Source organism: Acinonyx jubatus, chromosome C1, assembly GCF_027475565.1.
Source record: "Acinonyx jubatus isolate Ajub_Pintada_27869175 chromosome C1, VMU_Ajub_asm_v1.0, whole genome shotgun sequence".
In the NCBI taxonomy this organism is placed as follows: Eukaryota; Metazoa; Chordata; class Mammalia; order Carnivora; family Felidae; genus Acinonyx; species Acinonyx jubatus.
Genome location: NC_069381.1, coordinates 34,659,783 through 34,687,280, shown reverse-complemented (window position 1 = coordinate 34,687,280; position 27,498 = coordinate 34,659,783). Strand labels below are relative to the sequence as shown.

General features: G+C 51.1%; 1 protein-coding gene and 1 long non-coding RNA gene across 7 annotated transcripts in view; one reads left to right on the top strand and one right to left on the bottom strand.

Annotated features, from left to right (window-relative positions):
• Window positions 1-27,498, bottom strand: part of RNF220 (ring finger protein 220) — a 223,104-nt gene that overhangs the window by 17,553 nt on the left and 178,053 nt on the right. For 4 of the 5 annotated variants that reach the window (XM_053212998.1, XM_053213002.1, XM_015066835.3 and 1 more), the window contains exons 2-5: window positions 17,861-17,993; window positions 9,926-9,971; window positions 6,293-6,394; window positions 1,516-1,558 (exon numbers count right to left, since the gene is read on the bottom strand). In XM_053212998.1, coding sequence (XP_053068973.1) covers window positions 1,516-1,558; window positions 6,293-6,394; window positions 9,926-9,971; window positions 17,861-17,993 — 324 coding nt within the window. Of the gene's footprint in view, window positions 1-1,515; window positions 1,559-1,687; window positions 1,945-6,292; window positions 6,395-9,925; window positions 9,972-17,860; window positions 17,994-27,498 lie in introns of those variants that run through there. The other variant, XM_053213008.1, reaches the window with a different exon arrangement.
• Window positions 1,976-27,261, top strand: LOC113599388 (uncharacterized). Of its 2 annotated transcripts, none has more exons than XR_003420216.2 (3): window positions 1,976-2,026; window positions 6,317-6,446; window positions 26,160-27,261. It is a non-coding gene; the product is annotated as an uncharacterized LOC113599388 (long non-coding RNA). The 2 variants fall into 2 exon arrangements; XR_003420217.2 differs by lacking the exon at window positions 1,976-2,026 and adding an exon at window positions 2,034-2,451 and having other exon boundaries at window positions 26,160-27,260.

The window sequence follows — 27,498 nt, the reverse complement described above, 5'->3', positions numbered from 1 at the left end:
AAGTTTGAGACATCTTGGTCAGTAGCCTGGCCCTTATCTTCAACTTCCTGTGCTCTTACCCAGGAGAGGTGACTATGTTCCAGTGTCGTCCTTGATTTTGTGGACAACGATCTAGATCCCCTCACCCTGACTGTCCTAACGCTTGGAATTTCAGACTTGAGTGACCTTGGCACCCTACAGCCATGGCTGGGATGGAGAAGGAATTCTAGATATCAGAAAGGCAAGGGGCCCTGGTGGTTCTTGAAGCCTGTATTGAGCAGTGTGCCAATACAAAGGGCCTATCATAGACACTGATGACTGAATAAAGAAATGAATCTTACAGAATTGCCAAGGAGAGCGTGATACTGGACACTGTTCTTGCCCAAACCACCCAGGACAGAAGATCCCTTGTAATCCCAGGAAAGCACCCTGTTGGGGTTAGACAACACCTGAAAATTCTCAAGGCATTGCCTTGCTGATGAAGGAACTCACCATTCACCTTCTAAATCCTGAACTAAGCTTACTAAAATGTAGGTAGGGAAAGGTCTGTATTTGCTTAAGGAGGTAACACGGCACGGTCACAGAAGCACAAGCTTTGAAGGTAAACTTCAGTTTAAATCATTGTTCAGTTATATCCCAGCTGAGTGTTTTTAAACAAATCACCTTCCCCTCTCCCAGCCTCAGTTTCCTTATCTACAAAATGTGTTACCACTTTCCTCTCAGAAGTGTTGTGATAATGATGCTTAACATGGGGTCAGCCCATAATGAATGCTTTCCCGTTCCCAGATTGGAGTTCAGCCAGGCAGCAGAAACCAAGTGGCAGGAGCTGGCCAGAGACCCTAAAGACCCTTACAGCTAACACCCAGATATACCACACCCATGTCAGCACAAAAAGCTAGGATCATCCAATTGTGTTCAGCAAACAGCAATGCTCCAGAGGTTTGAATCCAAAAGGGGGGGGCGCCAGGTAGTGCATACACGACGTGCTTTCAGAGAAGGCCTCTAAGAGCTGTCGAGCCCACGCTGATCACCTTTGTGAAATGTGGGCCGACTGATAACTCAAAGAGCCCTGGGATGAGTTAGTTCCTGTTGCCGTGGGAACTCCAGATCTCACTGCATTGTCAAGTCTCAGCAGAGAGGCTGTATTCACACTACTGGGCACTGATTAAAAACTGGAAGAAAAACATTCTCAGCGCCCTGCCGGCTTGTACAGTGAGGTCCCAGCAGTTTGCAAATTCAAAGCTGAGCTCCCGAGTGGAATTGTGTAGCTTGTTCCTCATTCTCTGGTACTTATTGCCCGCCAGGGTTCTTGAAGGCCTTCAGAGAGGCGTGGGCAAGAGCTGGAACCATAACCTCCATTAGACAGACGGGGAAACTGAGGGCGGCCACCTTGGTTAGCACATTCTCAGGCGCTGTGACTGCGACGAAGCCAAATGGCCCCAAAGTCGAAGAGACCCAGGCAAGCCCGGAGCTTCAGGCAGTGAGGGAGGGAGGAGGCCGGGGGTGGGGCGGAGGGAGGGGCCGGGCAAGACTCACCATTCAGTCGGGTCTGCCGGTTGGCTCGCACTCGCAGGAAGGTCTGGGAGAAGATCCCGGGCAGAAGCAAAAAAAGAGAGCGTCAGGCGCGGCCTGGAGCCCTGACCCCCGCCCCAGCACTGGACCCCGGTCCCGGGCTGCCCCGCCCCAAACAGCCCGTAAACAAACCTACTTCCTCCCTCCCGCCGGCCCCCCTGCTCCGCCGGCCGTTCCGGGCCCTCGGCATAGCCGCCGGGGGATGCTCTAACGGGACCCCGTGGCCGCCGCACGGTGCCGCCCCAACCCCGGTCTCCGGCGCTCCGGGCCCTGCGGCCGCCCGGCCGGCGAGGGCGGCGATGCGGGCGGATTCCCCCCGGCTGCCCGGCGGCGGCGGCACCTCAGCTCCCACCGGCGGCGGCGGCCATGTTGGCCCTGATCACGTGACCCGCTGCCGTCGCGCGCCGGGGTGAAAGTTCACGATGGGGGTGGGGGGCGGCCGGACCAGGACCAGGAAACAGCTGCTCTTACTCCGGTAGTAACCGGCTGGGGCCGCTCTGGGGTCCCTCCCACCGTACCCAAAGCCTACCAGCCCCAGTTTTAGACACTGCCGGGTCCTCCCACCCCGCTCCACGCGCCCTGCCGCGCGGAGCTCCTTCAGTCCCAGAGCCTCAGCCCGGACCCCGGCCCTGCTGCTGGCGCTTTGCTGGGGAGGAGGCGTTTGGATTCCGGGTCGTCTCTGGGCGGTCCCACCGAATGTCCCAAATTGTCCCGCCCCAACCCCTAGCCTTTCTGTAGTCCCGTTGTTAGAGGATTCCCATTTCTGCTGTCTGCTGGACAGCCCCTGGAGCTTTCAAGGGTACCTCACACCCACACAGCCAACGTGGAACTCAACATCCCGCAAGCAGCCGCTTTTCTCCTGGGTGCTCAGTTTGTAAGGGGATACCACCATCCACTCAGGTGTGCCCACACCGGAAACTTTAGAGGTGTCGTTGGCCCCACCCTCCTTCATTCCTCATACTCAGTCCAACTTTAGATTCCAGGAAGTCTGTCTTCAAAGGTCTCTTAAATGTTCTCATCTCCACTTCTGCGCATTTCCTACTCATCTTTCCAGACCTAAGCAAAAATACCTTTCTTTTCCTCCCGTTAGAGTGCTTCCATCTCTACCCTCATTATAGCTCATACAAATTTGTACGGCGGGCTGACCACTCTAGGGTTGGGGTCATGTCTGAGTCATACAGGTGAACCCAGAGTCCCCGCATAGCGCTTGGCATAGGCAAGACATCCCTGAGTGTTTCTTCTATGACTACACCTGTCTTGGATGTCACTGCTCTGGTTCATAATCGTGTGAGCTTTCAAAATTTGTCTCTCACCTGGCCTTCTGGTCTTCAGTTTCTCTCCCTGACCATACCTCAGACAACAGACAGTGTAATCTTTGTATCATGCAAAATCGACCCTCTCTCCCTCCCCCCCACTTCTTTAAATCCTTCAGTGGTTCTCCACCTAGAAGATCTGTAGCATGGCACACAGGCCTTATTTGACCTGTTTTTGTCTTCAGACTCTTCTACCACTCTTGCGCTCTCCCTTTGCCATCTCCACACTCAGCTCTATAGAGCTAACTATATATAGTTCTTTGAGCACTTCATGCTCTGGACTCTGGGCTAGATTATCCTGCTGCTTCCATATCCCCTGCTTGGTTAACGGTTGTTCCTCCCTTCAGGACTCTGAGAAAGCTTCACTTCCCCCCCCCCCCCCCCCAAGGTTGGGTTTGTTGCCTCCTCTGAGTTTTCACCATCCCTTGGCTTCCCTCTGATCTTGCATATGGTGATTACCTATGTGTCCCTTCTACGGTGGGGGCTGGTGGGGGCTGGTGGTGGTGGTGGTGATGATATCTCTCCAGTATCCAGTCACCCAGCACAGGGCGTAGCATGCAGGAGATATCAGTGGTAATGGGAGAAGGATATTTACAATGGAACTCCCTGAGCCCAGTGCAGGGCTGGGAAACAGTTTAGGATTCAGGGCCAGACAGATCCCAGTTCAAATTTTGACTCTGTTCCTCATAATTTATGTGTTCCCCAAAAAGTCACACCCCCTCTCCAGGCCTGTTTCCTTAGCAGTAAATGGGGGACAATGAATCCTAGCCTTCACAGTTGCTATGAGGATAAAATGAGGAATGGTTAAGAGGGCTAACCCAGCAGGGGCTAAGTAAATGGGAATCCAAACCAGAAACCAACACTCCCTGCTTTCAAGACCTACACTGATGGTTTTTTTTTTTTTTTTAAAATCCAACATAACCAACCAACTAGTACATGCCAGGCATTGTGTAAAGATCAGGGGATGGGATATCCAGCTAGTCCCTGGGGTTTCCAGCTTTACCTCCTGCTAATTCCCCTTGGGTTTTACATGCTAACAAAAGTGAACTGCTAGCAAGTCCCCAAATACATCATTCTGTGTTACACCTCTATGCTCTTTACACAGTGTTGCCTTGAAATGGCAGACGAAGAATCTTCCTTGTTCATCAAAGTGAACTACTTGTGTTCTGAAACTGTGTTCATTCGTTACCTCTCTGTGAAACTTGCTCTGATAAACCCCCTCTTTACACTGCACTATCCCAGAAACTTATTTATAACTGTTACAGCACTTAAACACCAGGCTATAATTATTTATTTGCAAATCTAACCCCTTGAAGGCAAGGACACTGGGCCGGGCGTGTGTGAGTACAGGAAGGGAGTATAGAAGGATGGGACAACGTCCTTGCCTTGGAGGAGCTCCCAGTTTAGTGAAACAGTCATGCTCATTGTGATAGATTAAATGCAGCCATAATTCTTTGCAGCTCCTTCTGTCAAGAGGACAGAATCCTTATCCCTCGATTATGGGGTAGCTTTGGGACTTGCTTTGTCAAGTGATGTGTGAGTTCCAGATTCTAGGCCTCAAGAGGCTTTGCACTTTTGGCCTTCGTCCCCTTGGTGTGACACTGCCCTGAGGCTGCCAAGTAAGGAAGCCGGTCTAACCTATCAGAGGCCACATGGAAGAGAACCAAGGCACCCTGATCTCCCAGAATGTGAGGCTTTCCAGCCTAGTCAGTCATCTAGCTGAATGAGCTGCATAAATGAGGAAAGGCCCAGTCAACTGAAAAAATCATGAGAAATAACAAATTGTGTTAAGCCACTAAGTTTTAGGATGGCTGGTTATATGTCAGTAAATAATGGAAACATAGATAAACAGGTGATCACAATATAGGATGATAAGAGTAATCATAGGGACATATAGGGTTTGTGAGAAGAGATGGCTAATCCAGAAAGGCTTCCTGGAGATGGTATTTGGGCAGGTTGTTGAAATATAAATAGAAATGTGATGGGATGGGGTAAAATAGTCCCATTAAAAGAAAACAGCATCCCATTAAAAGAAAGGAATGGCACAGTCAGGGAGTAGTGAGCATTAATTCTGTGAAGATAGCTCATAGGATTCCTGGAGGGCAGTATTAGGAATGGAAGTATTAGCAATGGAAATACGGGTTGAACCTAAATCACAGAAGACCTTGGTGCCATGTCTTAGCAGGCTTTGTGCCTGACGGTAGTTCTTAGCTCAGCAGGTGCTGAGGCTGAATGCTGTCACTGAAGTAGAGAGGGTGGCAGGATGCACCCTAAGGGCAGGGCTCTGTCCATCCCTTTGGAGTGGAACTTTCTGTTACAGAGCCTTGTCTCCCTATCAGACCAGAATTCCCTGAGGTTGGGTCATTTCTCCACCTATGTTAGGGTTGTCTGGGTAATAGCAGTGTTTTTCAGGGGCCAGACTGGGCTGCCTGTCTTGAACCAGGGTTTATGAGAGGGGGATCCCTCCCTGGGGCTCACACTTAGGGCTATGCAGTTTGAGTCCCAGTACCGAAGCACCCAGCAGAGGAGGTGCCAGTGGAGGCCGGTGTCCACTCCCTTCTCTAAGCTCGCACCCTGATGCCGGGCTGTGTCAGTTGGGAGGAAAGGGGGCCCAAGGGGAACATCTCTAATTCCAACAAAGAGTTCCTGTATGCCGGGGCAGTGACCCAGGCTCTCCAACCAGAATTGTAGGTCCCTGCTGCCTGTCTTTCCATATCAGATCAGGGCATCTGAGTCAGGGCTGTTTTCTCCTTTCGTACTGGGCTCCCCAAGAAGCCCTTTTGCCATTGAGACCAATGTTTCTTAGAGCAGGGCCCTGTCTTTTCCATCTGACTGGGGCTCCCAAGGGCAGGGCTCTGTCTCTCCTCAGACAGAAGTTTCTGGGGGAGTTCTTTCTCTTTCTACCATAAAGGAGACCCATTTAGAGCTAGGATGTTACCCTTAGGCCCCCCTCTTGCTGTGATCTTTTAGGACTGTGTGATTACAACTTTCCTGTTTGCTCAAGGCACTCAGGCAGTGTCTTCTTGTCTCATTCTGGGTCTGATATGAAGGTCTGGCAGGATTGAATAGTTATTTGCTCAAGAGATCCTGGTTTGGAAGTCTGAAGTCTTCAGGGGATTTGGGGCTATGCCTCTGGGTCCCTCATGAAACCAAACCACATGGGATACCTCTTGATGGCTTCAGAAGTGCTTACAGCCCACCAGAACCCAGGTGACCTTGCATTGCTCCTTAAAACCTATCTGTTTAAGGCCCATTCCCTGACACGTGTGCCTTCTGGTTTCAGTTAGGGGCACTAGACACAGAGGGAACCAAATACAGTTCTGGCTTCTCTTTTCACCTCCCAAGGAGGGGAGGAATCAGCACCAGCATGCCCCTCTAAGCTTTCACCACGGGAGCTTCCATCTCATGCTCATGCACTCCCTCCTCACCTGGTATCTGTCTGAATGGTGCAGGTCATCAGTGGCAGAGGAGTGTGGTGATGCTGTTGGAGACTCTCCTTCCCTCTTGATGGAAGCAGACAACAGGAGGGACTGGAAGAAGAAAAAGGACATGTCGCCTCAGGCCAAATGAGACCTCCAGTCGGTCAGTCCCCTAGGGTTCCCAGTCCAACAGAGCTTTTGGGAGAGGGCCATGGAGGGAGGCAGAGGGATAGAGGAACCACTCTTGAGATCCGGAAGGCAGGCTTTGAGGCCCTGAGGGTGTGGTTGTGAGAGAGGATGGCTTGATTTCAGGGATGGGTAGAGACCTCTGAGAGGGTCCAAACCTCGTGGACCCCAGGTAATCTCTGTCCCAGTGGGGTAGGACTCTCTGCCCACTCCCAGTTGGATGAGATAATACATGCTTTGTTCTCCCTTCACAAGCAGAGACTCTGGGACTGTTCTGAAGGATTGGGGGTAAAGCCGCATACCTGCTGCCCTGCCTGCCCCTAATACAGGCTGAAGGCAGCCCTGCTATGGAGACAGTAAATTAAATAGTATGTATGAGTTTCCTGCATGCAGCTAGGGATGTACGCTGGGTCCATTTATCCCTGCGCTGCGGCAATGACCCCAGCGAGAACCCTAGGAGAACTAACCCCCCCCACGTCAGTCCCGCATGGCCTCTCCTACGTGCGCCTGCAGTGTAGATTAATAAACTGTCCGCTTTACATTGTGTGTGAGCGCCACAATCCTAAATACCACATGGCACGTTCAGCCTGCTCTTGCTGGCTCTTGCCAAGGCCTGTTCAGCTGCAACCTGGGGGCCTGGAGACCTGAAAGCAATCCCTACTTCCTTCTCCCACCCTTTCCAGTTTGCACAGCTCTGAGCCGGAAGCATACAAGCCCCTAGGAGGCCTCCCCAGCCGAGAAACCATGCCAAATCGCCAGTGACAGCCCAAAGAAAGCAATTTGGGAAAGATGGAGCAGCCATTTATCCTTCATCTCCGACCGAGCCTTAGGATGTGACCCGCATGCGGTGGCCATGCTGCACATCCTCAGGCAAGGGCCCTGGGAAGGGAGGGGCAGCTGCTGGTCTGGCAGGGCTCCCTGACTCAGCCTGCCCCCCCCCAGAGCTGGTGGAGGAAAGAGGCTGGGAAGGGCCTGCAACTCGGAGCCCTTTTTTCACCCAGCCAGGCCCAGGGGGAGGCCTAGTGGGTGACTAAGCCCCCACTCCAGATTGAGGTGGTCTTTCAGGCAATGTCCTTTACCTTCTCTGGTCCCAGGGAAGATGCTGAGGAGGGGAAACAAAGTGGGGTCCCTGCCCCCCACCATGAGAAAGCTTGCTCTTGTATGCTTGCTTTCTGTCTCTCTCTCTGTCTCTCTCTCTCATTCTCTCTGGGTTAGAAGCCCTGAGAGGCCCCAGCATTACACCTGGGGCAAGCAGAATAAAAAAAGGTCACTGGCGCTTTTTAAACATGGACCAAAAAGCAGTAAAATGTGTTTTGAAAAAAAAAATCCCGGCATTAAATCATGACTTTTTGCCTGGCTCTTCGCCTCATTAAAAGTGGCCTTTTGGAAGGTAAAATTATCATTGTAAGCGATAAGATCTTTAAGAAAATAATTCACGGCTTCTTCACCCTTTAATATGATAGCCGCCACCGGCTAATTTTTTTCTTAATGGCAATGAGGCCATCAATCTTGTCTAAGGCCCCCTCGCCCTCTCCTCTCCCTCCCTCCCTCCTTCTCCCTGTCCTCTCAGTTTCTTGCTTGAACCTTCTACCTCATGCCTCTTCCACCCGTGACCTGCTCCCCTAAAGCCTCAGCCACAGGCAGGGGATGGTCAGCTTTGGGGGCATAAGTGTGAATCTGGAATTGGGCGAGCAGGGGTCCTTGCCTAATTATCAATATGCCTGTGTCGGCAGTTGGAGGATCTGCATGTGTTTTAGGACTTCCTGTGTGAGTATTCTGACCTCAGTGTGTGTGCATCTGCGTATGCGGGGGACTAGGTATGGGTGTGGATTGTATCTGTGTTTATCCTTAGAGCACTGACCTCACTGCGGTCCAATCCCCAGCCCTGACAGCCACACTCAGGTGTCGGGTGTCTGTGGTTGTGGCGTTGGCTGACCAGGCAGCTTGTCCATGGCCTACCTTCCTTAACCACAACCACTGAATGCTGCAGGCCGGGCCAAGCTCTGTGAGTGTGGCTCCCTACCTGTATGATCCACGGCTGCCTGGCAACCCCCACCTTTTCTCTTTAGGCAGGAGGGCTTTGCTACCTTGGTCAGGGCCTGCACCCATCTAAGACTGGACCAGCCTCCCTGCCCCTCCTCTGTCCAACTTTCTGTGTCGAGTGATTTCCTGAGCGAAGGTGCAAAATCCACTCCCACCCTTTTTAAAGGCCTGCAGGGGAGTTGGGCCAACCCCTGGAGGTAATATTATCACTCTGGCTCCTTTTCTCCAAACTGCCCCCTCAGAGGTCACCAGTGGCTTTAAGATTTCTCAACACAATGGCCCCCTTCTCCAGACTTTCTCTCTTTGACTGCTGACCACCCCATATGTTTTGGAACTTTTCTCCCCTAGGAGTCTGGGATACCATGCTTTCCTGTGCCCATCCCGATGCATGACTGTTCCTCCTCTGGCCCCTTCCTGGTGCCTGTACCTTATCTTGGCCCCCCCACAGAGGTCCCCAGATACTCTTCCTGGCTTTTGCTTTGATTTCTCTGTGCAGTCCTCCTGACTGATTCCATCCATTTCGGAAGCTTCAACACTCATTCCTCACTCCCTATAAAAAGGTCCAGGGATTCCTGCCTTTAAGAGTCATTGTGAGAACTTTTAACAAAAGAGGTTGCCTTGCCGAGGGTGAGGAAGGGTTTAGCGAGTAGGGTTTAGTTCTCCTCCCCAGGTCCCCACTTCCTCAAAATCATCACCTTTGGGAAAGCAGTACCATCTGCCTCTGTGGCCATCTATGGGAGTTCTTGATACAAATCACATCATTGTGCTGAGGCCTCTCTGGCCCCTCCTTTGAGCCAGCTACTTGCCCTTCATTTTTCCTTTCTCCATCTGATGCTCCCAAACCTCTCTCCCATGGTATCTGTTTAGAGGGGCAGACTGTCTCCCCAGAGGAGTCCAACATCCTCCCTGGCTCCCTGCTGCCCTCAGGACAAAGTATACACATACTCATGCATACACACACACACACACACACACACACACACACACACACACCCCATGGTGTGTCTTCTAAGGCCTGTGTACTATCTGTCTTGACCAGCACTTCTATATTTTTATTTACCTGCTACAGCTCACCTTCCTTCTTGGAGTCTCCCCAGCCTTAGTGTCTGGGTCCCCCATGCCCCCATGTCATTCTTAGCTTTGATTCCTGTTCTGACTGGAAAAGGAAGAAGTCAGATGAGCATATTCTGGCTCATACTCAGACTACATACTCTCTCTCTCTCTCTCTCTCTCTCTCTCTCTCTCTCTCTCTCCCCCTCTCAAGCACACAGGGAAGCCCTAGGCCTCAGGCTGACGATCAAACCCTGGAGACAGTTGGGGATCCAGGAAGAGCTCCTTTTCCTCAAGAGGAATCAGTTATGGGGAAGCCTAGGTTAGGATGGGTAGGAGGAAAACACACAATTGTCCACCTACCTTGGGGGTGCCTGGAGCCATGGCATCCTTCAGAAGGGAATTCTTGCTGCCAAGAAAGAAGAGAACAGGGTGACTATCCCACTTGCTGCCCAGGGCATGCAAGAGAATAGCAAGAAAACCCCAAAAAGAGAAGGCATAGCCAGCTTAGCCCAGCCCTGTTCAGCCAAGCTCTACCAAGGCCATTCAACCTCAGCTGGCCCTGACTAGCTCAGCCTCCATCAGGGGCCAGTGGCAACAGCTGGCTCCTGGGAGGGGGACAGAGACAGTAGGCATGGTAGGCTCCCCCATGAATCTGAGGAAAGGGGCTTTACCTGACTCCTGGTATCAGCCCTGAGGGTTCTGCTTGTCCTGGATGCCCCCTTCCCTCCACCTCCTGTCCCCAGCCTGCTCTTAGTTCCTATGGGATTGGGGGTGATGGAGCTGACATGGCTCTTGTCAATTCTCCCTCCAACACGCTGCAAACTGCGTTAGGCCAGGAATGATCTCCCCCTGATTCAATTTGTCAGCCCCAGGCCCTCCGGCATCGGGCGCGGCAGGCGGGCGGGAGCTGGGCCCTGAAATATGGTGGGCGGCTCGGAGCAGGCGGGGGCGGGGGTGGGAGGTGATGGATGGGCTGTGGGGGAGGCGAGGACTGTGTTTAATAACAAAATTGGTATGCAAGGCCACATCCTGCGCTAAGCATGAGTGATCCAGAGCCACAAAGTATTACAAATCCCTGCTAAACAGATGCTGACAATGGAACAAGACGTATCAAATCAGATCCACTTCAGAAACATTAATATCCCTGTTCCTGTCCCTCCCTCCCTGCTGCCCCCACTGTGCTCACCACATCTGTGCTCACACATTCACGCACGTGCACTCACACACACATACAAATACATGCACGCAGAGGCGCTGGCTGATATGTGCAGGAGGCAGACACAGCCCATTCACATAGGGTCCCTGCACAGACACCCATACAAGCTATTCAGGTAGAGCATGCCCACAGAGATGTCCATAAAGCACAAAAGACACATACCCAAGGCAGAGTGCATAGGACACGCACGGACTCAGGGCATATACACAGGAATCACCCATAGGGTCAGACATAGGTACCCCAATACGTGAGCAAAGACATAGATTCAGATAAAGTAGCAGCTGTCCCTCGGGGCACATTTGGCAATGTCTGGAGACCTTTCTGGTCATCACAGATGGGGGTAGGGAGTTTGCTACTGGCATCTGGTGGGTAGAGGATATTAACCAACATACAGTGTATGGGATAGCCCCTCACAACAAAGAATTATCTGGCCCCAAATGTCAATAGTGCTGAGGTTGAGAAACCCTGGTATAAAGGCAGATACACACATATCCACTGTCCATAATTCTGTCAACAGTCACTCAGACACATGTGGTCACACCCAGTGGCTCAAACATGTTGTAAATACAGACACATTCACAACAGTCACCCAGACTGTGAAGAGCTGCTCGGGCACCAACATCTACATAAACACATGCACAGGTACACCCACATGCACCAACACACACCCAGATACTTACACATCCACAAATGCAGACACACGTGGACACACACCCACATAGATACACACATCACAGATCTGAATGTAAACACAGAACTGTTTGCCTGGCTGATTACAGAGTGTGGGCATCACAGACTGGGAAGGACAACCAGACCAGGTTCCATTCAGTTACATTTGGTTCTTAAACAGTCCCTGTATTCCTGCTCCCTGTCAGGCGCTGATCTAGGCAATGGGGATACAGAGAGGAAACTGAGCTGCTCTTGAGGAGCAACTAGTTTGAGTTCATTACTTTTGGCATTCCTTCACTCAGTCAACAAGTACTGACGTCCCATTGTGCCCGGCACCGTGCCTGGACAGGTACAGAAATGAGGCATCTACTGTGCAACAGCGTTCTTGCTGGCCTGAGGTTTGAGCTTTATCTGAGCAGGATCAGGTTGGGACAGAAAAGGAAAGAGTGAACAATGATTGTGCATCAACCACATGTGACAGGTATGAGTCGGGTACTTTATATGTGTTCTCTCTTTAATCTTCACAAAAACTTTACAAAGTTGACCAATGGAGGTTGAATGACACCTCTACGTTCACACAGCCCATGTAGGGTTTGAGTTCATGTCTGACCGAGTCCAAAGTGCTGCCTTTCAGTTGCCCACACTGATTTCCTAAAGCTACTCAGGGGTTAGGATGGAGGACAGAGCTTGGAGTTCTTTTTCTCTCTCCACTTTGGGGAGCATCCTACTGACTCTGGGCTTTAGTTTCCTCGGCTGGTGAATAGAAAATGAGGACATCTAGGGTGAGAATGTCCAGGCTCTCCCTTTGCCAGTACTCTTACCTTTCCCTTAAGTCAGACTGGTACTACCTCAAGCTCCCGCCCTCTCTCTGAGCAAGTGTTCCCACCCTACCCCACCTTTCTTCCAACAACCTGATCACCACCAAGCGTGCTTGGTCCCCCAGAGATAGGAGTCTGGTGAAAAGCCTGCCTCCAAAAGGAGAGGTCTGAGCCTCAGAGCTACAGGCAGAGGCTCCAGAGCTACAGCATCCTGCCCAGCCCATCGGCTCCTCTGCCTTCCGTCCCTCCCTGTTTCCACAGCCCACCCCCAACGATTTCCTCCCTTCTCAGTCACTCGCTGCCTAGTGATCCATGGGTTTTAAATTATAACTGGGACCCAGGAAACGCGTTCCTAAGTACAATATTCATGGGCTGGGCTGACACTTTTAATTAAGGTGATTTACACTGAATTATCCTTGGAAATAAAGAAATGGTGTGCTGCCCGGGAATAAACCATCATCACCAGCCGCCTTTGTAAGTTACACTTCGTTTTAATCTATTTGGGGAATTGTTTATCTAGTTCATTACCCAACCAAACACCGAGGCCAGCCTTAAATAAGGCTTAAGTGGGGGTGGGGGCACTGCCATCTCCATACCCCGCCTCTCTAGAGTCACCCAGCCTCCCCATGGCTCCTTCCAGCCCTTTGAAAGCACTGACCACAGAACTGGCTTCCTATCCTACAGGCCAGATCTAAAAGTGGCTTTGGAAGTCTCCCAGAAAAGGCCTCTGGGCTCAGGCCTCACCAAGCTAAGCCTCACAAGTCTGGGGGCTGCTCTCCACCACCCTCCAATCTTCAGCCCCCATCTATGTTGCTGCTTGTCTGTGCACATCCAGTTTCCACCCCATCACCATCCCAGAGACATCTTAGGCTTAGTGTGCCCAGAGCGCCATCCATTATTTCCTCCTTTCCTCAGAAATTTGCTTCCTCGCCATCATCACCTTTCCCATCACCCAGGTCAGAAATCTCTTCCTAGTAAGTACCCTGCTCCCGTCTTGCTTCTTCCTCCACCAGTCTCTCATCATTCCCTCTTCTCCATTCCCACTGCCACTGTCCCAGGTCAGCCTCATCATCTGTCCCTTGGACCCTGCCCAACCTCCTCACCTGCCCCCCTTCAACCCCCAATTCATGCTCCGCACTGGCCTCCAGAGTGATTCTCCTACAGTTCTGCAATGTGATCAAGCTTCCTGAGACCCACCAATGTTCTAGCTCCCCCACCACAGCTAGGACAACCTTTCAGCCCTGAAAGCCCCCTCCAACCTGTCCTCAATCTAACTTTACCCTCCTTATTCGAACTAGCTTAGTCCTGGGGTCTACTGGTGCTCCAGTGCAGGACTGAGAAAGGGAAAGATAGAGGGCGGGGTGAGGGAGGGTATATGGCCATAGCCTCTGATCCCAAATGTAAAAGTACTTTGAAAAGTATAAACGCTTTGCCAACAGGAGTTCTGACTCTTCTTCCTGTAGGTGTCTGTGTGCCCATGTACCTGTGGGAATGAGCATGTGTTGGAAGTGGTTCTTTCAGGGTGTGTGTGTGTGGTGAGCACATCTATGTGTGTTGGAATGTGGGGGTGTGCGTGTGCCTGTATGTTATGTATGCATGTTTGCCTGTGTCTCTGAAAAGCAGCCAGCCCTAGTTTGGGAGCTGGGAGTCCCCCCCCCCCCCCCCCCCCCCCGGCCCTGTTTCTCTGTGCGAGTCCTTAGGTGTGTCTGAAATAGCAGCCTGCCCCCAGGGAGGCTTGTTCTGTGCTGTTGGGCAAAGGGAGACAGCAGGCACAAGGGAGGCAGATGGGTCCTTGAACGCAGGCCCATCCTGAAGAACTTCTGGGGAAGCAGCCGTGTGGGAGGAAGGGAGGCCCCCCAGGCGATGGAGAGCCACCCTGCAGCAGCATCTACAGGCTCCAGAGCTGGCTAAGCTGGGGTGGGGGGGGGGGGCGGAGAGCAAAAGAGGCAAAGGCAGGGTAAGAGAGGGAGGGAGAAAACTGGAGAGAAGAGAGAAGGCAGGGAAGCAGGGAGAAGGGAGAAGAGAGGGAGCGTGAAGTGGAAGGGAAAGGGGAAGACTGGAGAGCTGTGGAGAAAGGCTCTGGCCACAGGTCATGGATGGGGGAATGCCCTCCTTTGGGTTGTGCCCAGGCACACACAGGATTAGTGTCCTCCTGCAGGATTCAGTTTCGCCATCTGTGAAATGGCTGGTCAAAGGTTCCGTTCTGCTCCTGGAGCTGCCGGCGGCGGGAGAGAGGAGGGAGGAGTCTCAGGGGTGTCAGGAGTCCAGGTGCCACATCTTTTCCGAACTTCCTCTGCTCTCCTCAGGTCTCCCAGACAGCGGGCAGGGGCGGGGCAAGGGCAGCCAAGGCTGGGGCCCTCCCCGAGCGCTACCCGGGCTCTGCGGCGCCCTCAGCCCGGAGGGAGCTGACACGCTCCTTGGGAATTTATCACGCACCCAATTACAATGTTAATTGGCAAGTTCCTGAAATCAATTAATTCGCAAATTTTTTCCAATTAAAAATCCAGATAAATCACGAGGGCGGCAGCGGCCGGTCCAGCCTGCAGTCCGGTGGGCGCAGCGGCCGCAGGGAGGGGAGGGCGAGAGAGGGGAGGGGAGGGGGCGGCGGGCGCGGCTGCCCTTGAACGCCTTTGCCGGCCGGTCGGACTGTCAGCGCGCCGGGAGCGGCGGGGCCGAGACAGATAAAACCATCGACCCGTCGCCGCCAGCGCTTCGGCTTTATCGATCCGACGGGAATTTCACTTGCTGTGCAGATCCCGCTGTCCGGCTGTCAGACACCGGGTGGGGGGGGGGGCATGCCAGGGGTTAGGGGGTGCTGGGCGGGGCCTGGACGTGAGGGGCACAGAAGTGGGGGACGCAAGACACAGCCGTGAGGAGCGGAGCAGATGTGGGGGCTCTGGGTGGGGAAATGGACATGGGGATTAGGGTGTGGAAGCAGGGGGTGCCCTGAGAAAATATGCGGGGGGGGGATTGGTGCAGAATCATGGCTGGGGGGGGGGGCACTTCTGTGGCTAGATGTGGATGCCCTGGGCAGTGCAGGTTTGGGGCCAAGAAGATGAGGCTCTAGTGTGGCCCCCACTGAGGAGGCAGAAGGAGAGCTTGGGCCCCCATTTTCCAGACCCTTAGGGGTACACTGCTTTTACAGGGTCCTGCGGGGCCCTCCACACACATCTCTGCCTCTATTCCTATTCTTGTTGAAGGAAGTCCTCTATTACCCAGACACTCTCCCAGACAGCTAAGGTGTAGAACTCATCTGTGGAAGGATATTTCTTTCATGTTCTGCCCCTTCTAGGCTAGTCCCAGGAGTGTGTGTGTGTGTGTGTGTGTGTGTGTGTGTGTGTGTCCGGGGGCGGGGGGTGGGGGGTGGGTTAAGAGCATGGCACCACAGTCAGACTCCTTGGATTTGAATCTTATCTTTACCACTTTATAGGCTGTGCAACCTTAGAAAAGTCACTTAACCCCTCTGTACCTCAGTTTCCTAATCTGTAAAACGGACTTAATAATTATTGCCTACCTAGATGGTTGTGAAGAGTAAATAAATTAATGCAATGTAAAGTGCTTGGCATATAGCGAAGGTTCATACATATTACTATTTTTATCATCTGTAGAGTCTTCTGTGGTAGTTTTAAGTATTTTCACAAATTCTTTGATATTCTTCCTGTCAAGAAGTAGAGTTTATAGAATTTAATTCTCCTCTCTTGGTGTGGGCTGGACTTGGTGACTTGCTTCTAATGAAGAGAATAGAATACGCTAGAAGCAACAGTGTATGACTTCGGAGACTAGATCATAAACGGCATTGTGGCTTCCCACTTAGTTTCTCTCTTGGCTCACTTCGTCTGTGGGAAGTCAGCCACCATGTCATAGGGAAACTCAAGCTGTCTTATGGAGAGACCCATGTGTGGAGAAGCCATCTTGGGAATGGCTCCCATAGTCCCAGTCAGACCTTCAGATGACTGTCTTGGCTGACATCTTGACTGCAGCCTCATGAGAGACTGAGCCGAAAGCCACAACTACCCACAACTGCCCAACTAAGTTGTTCCTGAACTGATGGTCCATAGACACTGTGGGTAATAAATGTTTGTTGTTTCAAGCCACTAGGTTTGAGGGTAATTTGTAACACAGTGGTAGATAACTAATACTTCTTCCTTCAAAATTCAGCTCAGGCCTCACCTCCCTTAGGAGGTCTTTGCTCTGTGCTGGGTTGGTGCTTTTTCCATGCCCCACAGTTCTTCCCATAGAGCAGCCTCTATCCCTTGGGGTTTCATGGCCCAGCTCTCCTTACTGTCATGTAGTGAGCTTCTGGGAGTGGGACCAGTTCTGGTTTACCTTTGGGTCACCTGCACCCTGCATGGGGGATTAGGTGTGGGTAGATGGAAGGAGATCAGTCAAGTCTGGTGACTTGGACTGAACAAGGGGTAGGGTGGGGTTGGGAGAGGTGGGACAGGCTATTCCCCTGTAGCAGACCATATTTTCCAGAGATGGCTGCAACCACCCATGTCTCCCATCCCACGTGCTCTTCTATAATATGACCCTGCCACTCTCCCATCAAAAAGTGGGGTGTGTATCTTCTCCCCTTCAATCTGGCTGGGCTGACATTGCCTCGACCAATGGAGTACAGCAGAACTGACATTAAGTGACTTCTGAGGCTAGGTTGTAAAAAGGTGATCCAGCTCCCATCTCTTTGGCTGGAACATTTGCTTTAGTACCCTAAGCTGCACATAAAAAGTCCAGCTACCTGGAGGCTGCCATGCTATAAGAAGGCCCAGACCACGTGGAGAAGCCAAGTGTAGGTGCTTTGGTCATAGCTCCAGCTGAGGTCCCAGCTGATAGCCAGAATCAGCCACCAGACATGTGAGTGAAGGGGGCTCCAGATGATCCCAGCTCCCAGCCAGCGAGTCTTCCCAGCTGGGGCCCCAGACATCCTGGAGCAGACACAGGCCATCCCTCTGTGCTCTGTCTGGATTCCTGAAGCCACAGATGCCATGAGTATAATGAAGTGGCTACTTTGAATTGCTAAGGTTTGGGGTGATTTGTTATACCTCTCCTCTGTCCCTTTGATAACCTGGCTCCTCCATAAGGCCCTCAAGGAGACTCACCTGGTCCTTCAGGCAGGGAGAAGGGAAGTAGGGTAGAGCAGCAGGGCATGGCTAAGCTTGACTGTCACCTTTCAGACCCTGAGACTGATAGAGAAGGTAGTGCTTACTCTCCTGGATGGCAGCACGAAGCTGCACTTCTGGTTAGGCTGGCAGGCCCAGTCCCTGCTTCCGGTACCCTAACCCTGAGGCTTAGCATGGCAGTACAGGCCTGTGGCAGTGGCTCATCCCCTTTCCAGCTCCTCTTGTGCCCTTTTGAGGCTGAGGCCTGAAGAGGGGGTCACTCTCCTCCCATCTCTGAAAATACAGCAAGAAGGGAAATGCATCACCATTTAGCTGCAGGATCTGAGGATTGAAAGCAGAGTAGAGGAGAACAACAGTAGGGCCTTACTTCTACCTAGAGGATGGAGTGTGGGCCACGTGGCTGTTCCTGGGACCTGGTGTCCAGAACACTGAGTGGAACCCTCTGGCAGGCAGGCTCCCCCAGCTGGTGGCTTACCTGGCAGGCAGCTGGGCCAGCTGTTCCAGTTCTTGCTCCATATGCTCCTGCAACTCACTGGGCCTTAGCAGGACCTGGCAGATAGGGCAAATAGGGGCCTGGCTGTCAAACAATGCTGCTGCCTTTTTCTTACCTGGAGAGGGAAGAAGAAGAGACAGACAGATAAGCTGGGCTTGTCTGTGGACATATAGAAACCCAGTGTCCCAATCCTCCAATGCAAGCATGCTGCTGCCTCCTAGGGCTTACTGGCCTAGAGAGGGGTTGAGCCCAAGGGTCTCAGAGCCCATAACCATTCACTCTTCTCTGTGGCTCCAGGGGCCATGAACGGTGCCTCCTTAGCTGGCCGCCCCTGTGGGAAATCTATTGGGACACAGTCAATGCTCTGTGTAATCAAACCTGGATCACTTCATTTCATACAGGTTAGGGAAGGTCTTGGTTTAATCATACCATCACTCAGAATATCCAGTGACCCCTCTGTCTCTCGTTTCCTTACTGTTTTTATATTCTCCAAATCTGGAGAAGGAAGAAAAGAGGGAGAAAGAGGACTCATTCCTGCATTCCTGTTGTCATTCAACAAACATCGTCTGAGGTCTACTCTGAACTAGCCCTAGTGCAGAGCAGTGGGGCCACAGCATATAATCAGATCTAGTCCCTGCCTTTGAGGCCCTCACAGTTGAGTGGGAAAGACCAAAAAGGATCTGCATGACTTCTGGGGTAGTGTTTTCTTCCAGTTCCTCACCTTCCCAGGGTTCTTCCCGTAGCTTCTTCTCTCCCTATTCTGTATGCTGGATCATCTTCTTCCTTCTTAAGGCCCTAATTCCCACCTGTGCTTTGCAGACTCCAGAATCTGTATCTCTGCTCCAGATCGCTCCCTGGTTCTCTCGGCCCCTCTATCCAAGCACCTAATGGATATCAATGCCTGGGTGTCCCCCAAGAATCTGAAACTCAATGATCCAAAAACAAGTTCTTCAGCGTCTTCACCCCTGCTCCCTGTTCAACAGTGCCCTCTTAGTTAATGACACCAATGTTCACCTGGTTACCCCAGCCTATGCCTCCCCTGAGGCCCCTTCTCGTGCCTTACTGTCCCTCCCACATTCATTTAACCACCAAGTCCTGTTCGTTCTGCTTCTACAGGATTCCTGGAATCTATATTCTTCCTGTTTGGGTCTCACCACCTCTCACTTGGATAACATTATTGGCCTCTTGTGAATCTAACAGAGTCTGGGTTTCCCCCTCCAAAATATCCTTCAAATTGTATGGGAGCCCAAGTGGGTATTTTGCTGGCTCCGTTGGTTTGGGGGCCAGCTGGGAACCTGAACTCTGTTCCCACTCTGTCCCAGCTCTGTCGCTGTCTCTGTTGCTGATGGTAACCAGAGCACACTATGCTAGGAAGGAGCCTGAAGGTTGCTTAATGCACGCCTTTTGAGGAGCCTAAACCCCTTCCCTTGCCACTCTCTTCACCCAGTGCTCTTCTGGCCTCTGCTTAAGGTGTGGAATTGAGGAGGCCTGTTTATCCAGACATATCCTTGCCTATCTATGTAAACTCTGTAGAGAGACTTTTTTTTTTAGTTTTTAAAATTTTTATTTCATTTTTTGAGAGACAGAGAGAGACAGAGCACAAGCAGGGGAGGGGCAGAGAGAGAGGGAGACACAGAATCCAAAGCAGGCTCCAGTCTCCGAGCTGTCAGTGCAGAGCCCAATGCGGGGCTCAAGCCTACGAATGTGAGATCATAACCTGAGCTGCAGTTGGACACTCAACCAACTGAGCCACCAAGGCACGCCTGTAGAAAGACTTCTTTAGCTTAAGCCAAGATCTTCCTCCCTGCTTCTTCTTCCCACTTTTGTCCTGAGAGAGTCAAAATTAGCTTTCAGAGAGATAAAGGCCATGCTAGTGATGACCAAGGTGGTTGTGTTGGGTCACCAAATTAAATATAAGATGCTCAGGTAAAACTGAATTCCAGGCAAATAATGAATACTTTTTTAGTGTAAGTATGTCCCAAATATTGCATGGCACATACTTATGCTAAAAGTTACTCACTGTTTTTCTGAAAGTCAAATTTACTTGGGTATCATATATTTTCATTTGCTAACTCTAGCGCCCCATGCCTGAAGGAGCTTCCAGTTCAGGCTGAGCACAAGAACCCACCTCCCTTTGACACAAGATTGAGGATGGTCACAGTTCTCCTGGATGTCCAGACTGAGTCATCTGAGAGCTCAAAGGACGGAGTAGTTCATTCTGGCTGCATGTTTAGGGAGTGAAAATAGAGAAGTCTTAACCAAAGAAATGAAATTTAAGTTGCATCTTAGAAGTGTTCCAGGCAGAGAACAGGAGTAAATGAATGAGCTGTGAGTTTCTTGTGGGCAGGGGCCATTTCTTATCTAACTTTATATTTATAGACAATTGAAAACAGACCTGGCATTGACTTGATGGGCAATAATGAGGCAATAATGAATAATGGGAGGAGAAAAGAGGAAAGGGAAAGAGGATAGGAATGAAGATTGGATTGTCCTAGAAGCCAGATGATCTTTGCAGAGCTGGGATGTCCACTGTGGAGGCTTTGTGTGTGACAGGGTGGGGTGGGTGTGGCTCTAGTCTGTGCGGTCAGGTGTCTGAGGAGGCAAAGGGGCCCTGCTGATCATGTGCCTTGGTGGCTATGCCTTAGATGCTTGGAGGACAGCTGGAAGCTGTGAGTAAAAGAAGCAGGTATGCCTCGGTCTGGAAGATGGGGGCTGAGGATTCTAGTCTCAGCTCTGACTCTAACTTCATTCAGTCAGAGAATCACCCAGGTGAGGGAGACCCTAGAAATTCTGTAGGCCATTACCTTGTTTTAAGGATGGGGAAAGTAAGGCTCAGAACTGGATAGTGACCCCTGTACTCAGCTCATGATCTCATCACTTCATTTACTTATTCACTCAGCAAAACACTTATTAAACAATTTTTTTACGTCAGGCATTATTCTAGGAGAAACTGGAGTTCAGAGATAAATAAAACACATTCTTGGCCGGAAGGAGATCACAAACTAATAGGAAAGCCAAAGAAGAGTCAGTGGATCCAGTCCGTACAGCCCTGACCAGGGCTGAGGGAGGCACAAATGGCCACCCCAGGATCGAGGCAGGAGTGGCCCGAAGATGGTTGGTAGATGGTTGGTAGGGTCCAGGGGAAGGCAACACTTGATGGAAGGCATGAAGGATGAATAAGGGAGGGTTGACAAGGCTGTTGAAATGGGTCATTGAGGCAGGGCCTGGGGCATAGAGGGGAAATGGTAAGAGAGGAGACCTATGAAAGGGGAGGATTCAGGGCATGGGGTCTATGCTGAGGTGGAAATATCAGGGTTTCTGCCCGGTAGCCTGGGATACCAACTCTGGCTCTTAGGGATTCCTGGAGCCCAGAGTCTTCCCTTCAAGGCTGGGACCAGGAATCAGCATTCCCACATGCTTGTTCTCAGTCTGTTTGCTTTGCTGCCACAGAGATCTACTTTTCTGAGCTTGGCCTCAGTTTCTCTACTGGGACAATGGGTCCTCTTCCTGACTCCCAGCTTTAGGTACAGGACTGACAGGGATCAGCAGAGGGTCCCTGCAGCCTATGCCCTCCATCCCACCCCCATTTTCTCAGGGGTTAGAGTGGCAGGTGTCAGCCTGGCCATGGGCCCCCTGCTTCCCCTCCCCCGCTGTGTTCCCTATAATTTTATATTGAGACCTGTGGTCATGACGTGGGTTTTACTGCACTAACGACATGGCCTGCCCAGGTTTAATGACAAAATCCATACTCTGGCCCTGGGCCTGCTCCTCGTTTGCATAATTCCCAGAATACAGCTCCCTGAAGCTTTTGACCTGGGCCATTACAGTGGCTATAAAACGGGCCATAAAACCACTGGGAATGGCCAAGAGGAGGGGGCTGTGGTCTTGTGGGGGTGGGAACGAAGTCCTCAACCCCCAACTCTTCCTAAGCCTGGGAGTAGACATCCTCTGGCTCTTCTCTGCCACAGTTCCGAGAATCTAAGAGTCCTTCTCAGGCTGGAGAGACCTCTGGAAATCCCTAGTCCAGCTGCCCCTCTGATGTAGGAGTTCCTTCTCCAATGCCAAAGCCGGCATCACAGGTAGGCTGACGGAGCCCCCCAGAGGCAGGCTGTCAGGAAGCATCTTCCCGTTGAGCACTCCTCACTCCTGCCCCTGTGCCCCACCCCACGGCTGGCCAGGCCCTTTGCCACAGGTGGGTCCAGGTCATGTGGGCCTAGGTTGAATCTTGTACTTCTTCAGGAGGCCTAGCTCCCCAGGGAGGTCAGGAGGCAGGCTGAGCAGCACAGTGGGGAGACGTGGGAAGCATGAGGGACTGGGGACAGGGACTGGGACGGGCTGTCAGTGCTAAAGATGATGAATGGGGGAGGTGAGGCGGGAGGCCTGGTGTTATCGGCGGTGGATGGCGGTGCGGGCGCTCGCCGCTCCTGTTAATCCCCGGGCGCTGCCTCAGCCCTTGCACTGATAACGAGGAAATGGGACTGACAACAATTTTTAGCTGAGAGATTCTTCACCAAAATGCCAGGCGGCCGGAGGTCTGACAGCGCCTGATTGAGTGTGTGAGTGTGTGGGGGGAACGCCTGCGGCCCCCTCCCCTCCCATGCAAAGATGGATCGCTCATTCCGCCTCCCGTCCACATTCATTACCGCACCTCCCTCCCGCCACCGCCACCACAGCGCCTGCCACCTCCACGTTTCTGCCTGCTGCAGGTATCCCCTGAAGCAGGAGAGCAGGGAGCCGAGGGGCCTGACCCTGTCCTCAGCCTTACGCGGGGCACCTCGAGCTCAAAGAGCCAGAGGTGATTGCGGGGTCAGGCTCCCTAGCTGTGTGGCCTCCAGAAGTCCCCTTTCCCTTTCTGAGCTGCTTAGAATACTCCACACCCAGAACAGCCACGCTCCACCACAAGTGACTGCAGGCTGTGAGGACTGATAGGCAGGCTGAGGAGAGAGGAGCAGTTAAGCCAAGTAGCCTTTGCCTTGCCTGGGCCAGGCTCCAACCAGTGCAGCCATCAGGCCTTGGAACTGGGCCTCAGGCACCTGGGGTCCCAGATCAGCCCTCTGCTGCCCCCCTCTGTTGGGAAGTGCTGACCATCGGGGGCGGGTGACTCAAAGGCCCACCAAGCTGCTCCATCTCTGCCATCTCCGGGAGTGAAGACAGGTGCAGACTTGGACACTGGAGGATGGGGACTCTTTCAAAGGGAAAGCCTTCCCTTCTTGGATCACTAACTCACGTCTGACCCTGCCACACGCCTGCTGTGGGATTGCTTCTTGGGCTTGGTCTGTTTGCTTGTGTCCTAGTTCTGTTGCCTGTGGCTTCCATTCTTGCCTCTCTGTTCAAATCCCATCTTGATGATCTTTGGCTCTGCAGACCACAAAAGGCAGGGCTTGACTGCCTGGTGTCTGATTTAAGAAGGAGCAGGGTTTAAGTGAGGGTGAGGGTACCGCTAATGACAAATGGCAAAAGAGGTGGGGCCTTTTAAGAGAGAGAGAGAGAGAGAGAGAGTGTGTGTGTGTGTGTGTGTGTGTGTGTGTGTGTGTTTGTGTGTACACACATATGTGCCCCACCCTTCCCTTCCCCGACCCCCCAGTAGAACGGCTTCCATTTCCTGGTGACCAAGGCACAGAGGAGGCTTCAAGCAGAATTCAACAGAGTTGTCTCTTATTAGCTGTGAGACCTTGGGCAAATCACTTAACACTTCTGAGCTTTAGTTTTTCCTCGTGTTAAACAGGTATGATAATATCTAACTTCCAGGACTTTTGTGAGGATTCCATTAAACCAGGGCTCTCTACAAAGTGATGGCTCATTATCATCTCTAGTAGGACACCAGCACAGTTTGTTGTTTGTGCCTGAATCCCCTTCTGACAGGGCCCAGCCTTGCCCTGTATCCGGCCTTCTTCTCTGCTATGGTCAAGATTGTGTCCCATTCAGTAGGTACTCTGGTCCTGGCCCTTCTGGCCTCCATGGCCTCCATGGAGTTCCTTCTTCCTATCCATCCACATGCATGTATCTATTGATTGGTTTGTATGCCACTATATCCATCTGTCCATCCATCTAACCATTTATCCACTATCTGTCTATTAATAATAATAACAGTTTATTGAGTGTTATTATATGTTAGGCTGTAGGTTTAATGTTGCACATAGTTTATCTCATTTAATCTTTACAACAGTCCTGTGAGGTAGGTATTATTATTGCAATCACACTGATGAAAAAAATGGGGTTCAGAACAATGAAATGACACAGCTAGAAGGTTCAGAACAGGATTTAAATTCAGGTCTGCCTGACTCCACTAGTGCTAGTGCTCTTAACTACTGAATAATACCCAGCTACTTACCTCCTTATCCACTCACTTAGGCAATAATTTGATAGTATCCAACCAATGGCAGCTGGGTAGTGATGATGGGTCTGCTACCGTATGGATGCCATGCAATAATGAACAAGACAGGTACATTCTCTGCCCTCGAGGAGCTTAGGAACTGGTTGCAGATAGAGACATTAAACAAATGTCCCCAGAGTGGTTTTAGAAAAAGGTAAGTGCACAGAACTGTGGGAGTGTATCAGCTGGCCTGGGAGGTGAAGGAAGTGACATCCAAACAAAGGTGTGAAGGATCAGAGGGAACTGGTCAGGCAATGATTGTGGAGAAGTGGTACAAAATAGGTACAAAATAGCATGTTTGAAGGTACAGAGGGAAGACAGCCCAACGGAAGAAGTGAAGAGTGTCCAGTGTGGCTGCAACAGAAAGAGTGATGGACAGAGTATGAGAATGACAGAGAGGCCAGATCCTGGAGGACTTTTTAATTACGTTAATGATTTTTTTTTTAATGTATATTTAGTTTTTTTTTTTTTTTTTTTTTCAGAGAGCAAGCAAGCAAGAGAGAGTTAGAGAGTGTGTGTGAGCTGGGGAGGGGCAGAGAGAGAGGGAGACAGAGAATCGAAAGCAGGCTCCTCCCTATCAGTGCAGAGCCAGAAGCTGGGCTCGATTTCACAGACTGAGATCATGACCTGAGCTGAAATCAAGAGCTGGATGCTTAACTGACTGAGCCACTCAGGCACCCCTGTTGTTGTTGTTGTTTTTAACATACAGTGAGAAGTCATCGAAGAGTTTTAAGCAGGAGAGAGACATATCAGACTTGCATTTAAAAAAGATCATGCTGGGGCTCCTGGTGGATCCGTTGGCTAAGCGTCTGACTTCGGCTCAGGTCATGATCTCATGGTTCATGAGTTCGAGCCCCGTATTGGGCTCTGTGCTGACAATTCAGGGCCTGAAGCCTGCTTCAGATTCTGTCTCTGTCTCTCTTTGCTGCTCCCCTGCTCACACACTGTCTCTTTCTCTCTGAAATATAAATACATACTAAAAAAATTTTTTTTAAAGATCATTCTAACTGTAAAGTACAGAATGGTCTGAGGGGGCAAAGTAGAGAATGCAGAAAGGCTCTTTAGAAGGTGATCTCACTAATTCAGGGGAGGCATGATGGTGCCTTGCTGGAGCATAATGATGATAATGATGATGATGACGATGATGATGGAGGTGAACTGAAAGGGACAGGTTGGATCTGGGGGTTAAGGGACTGAAAGGAGCCAACAGTGATTCCGTGGTTTCTGGCTTGAGCAACTGCTGGGTGGTAGACCATTTACTGCCTTGTACAATAGGAGGAGGGGCAGCAGGCTTGGTGAGGAAAAAAATGAGTTCAGTTTGGATGTAGTACTTACTCTGCGGAACTGTTAAGACATCCACATGAAAATGCTTTCTGGGCACTCTATGGGAACTGGAGTCAGAATTATGGAGTTGGAGACATTGACATATAGGTAAGAGCTAAAGTTCACTAAGGCTTCCTCTGTGCCTGGCACAATGTCTGGCATATAGTAAATACCCAACAAACATTCACTGAATGAATAAATCAGTGACTGAAGTTAAGAGTAGGTGAGATCACCTAGGGAGCGAGTATACAGTAAGAAGAGGCTGGAACAGAACCCTGAATAACTGCAACAGGTAGAAGAAGTTTAAGTCATCAAAGACTAAGAAAGAACAGTCAACAGGAGGATGAAAATAAGCATGGTATCGTCAAAGCCAGGAAGGGAAGAGTTTCAAGGAGGGGGCTGTCACTGATAGGGTCACATGCTGCTGAGAGGTCAAGAACATAAGGCACGAAAATGTCCCCTCCACCTATTGTATCCACAGTACAGCCATATACCCCAACTTCATCCATCCATCATCATCCAGACCACCTACATACTCATCCTCCCCCCTCTCACTCATCCTCTTTCTCCTTCTCTTCCCTCCAGAAAACCATGATTGGTGCCTCTGCTGAGTGTGGGACAGGAAGAGTTAACATGCTGACAGATGGCATTTTTTACCTTCAGTCAATATGAACAAGGCCCCAAGACTATGATTCCAAACATCTGGATTTCATCAATATGTGATCTGTCATCGTATATTGGCATTCCCCAGTCCCTGCGCCAGAGCAATGCGGCTGGTTTTATTAATACGTCAAATACATTATCCGTGTAATACACTTGTCTGGCTGGGGCCTCCCGCTGGGGCGGGGCGGCGGATTTGAATGTATGATGAATCAGTTTGCATTACATGTTCGTAAGTCATCATTTGTCAGGATTAATAGGCATCCCTGGTCGAGGAGGTGGGGGTGGGGCAGGCAGAGGAGAGACGTGTATTTAGCTACGGCCCATATTTATCTGCCAGTACCCAGATGCCCTGAAAACCACTGTATACCCTCCTGCCCAGACTCCAGGGCAATGGCTGGTGCTTGGGGGGCAGAGGTGACATTTTCAGCAGTTCCTGAGTCACCTGGAACCAAATAGGCCTATTTGTCTTTGCTTTGGGCTTGCCAAACAACCAAAAAGGTTATGGCAGGGGCCACTTGCTCAAGCTGGCTCTTACTCTCACTCTTAAGGACTCAGAACTCCTTCCTCTGGGGAGCTTTCCCCGACTCCTCCAGACTATACTAGGTGCCTTCTCTGTGTTCCCAAAGCCTCTTGTGCCACCTCTAGTGACACCATGTTACAATCGCCTATTCTGTGTCTGTCCCCCTCTTTAGACTGTAAATTTCTTTAAAAAAATTGTTTTTAATGTCTATTTATTTTTGAGAGAGAGAGAGAGACAGAGAGACAGAGAGACAGAGTGCGAGCAGGGGAGGGGCAGAGAGAGAGGGAGACACAGAATCTGAAGCATGCTCTAGGTTCCGAACTGTTAGCACAGAGCCCCATGTGGGGCTCAAACTCATGAACTGTGGAGCTGAAGTTGGATGCTTAACGAACTGAGCCACCCAGGCACCCCTAGACTGTGGCATCTGGCAGAGGACATAGCCCAAAGTAAGAAAATCATAATAGTAATAGTAGAAATCAATAAATATTCTTTGAATGAACAAATGAATAAATGACCATTGACCTTGCCAAACTCCCCCAAAAGATGCAGAGGTTAGCTGAGGGACCTCGTGGGAGTTTTCTCTGATTCCTTGCCTCCACTCTGACCCTTATTTAGGGTCTGGTCTGGTCATCTCTCCTGTATACGCTTTTTCCTTCATTTTTTCCTCTTCCTTCCTTAAGAAGTACAGACTCCTCACAGCACCAGGTTCCGTACATGTGACATTTATACACAGATATAATA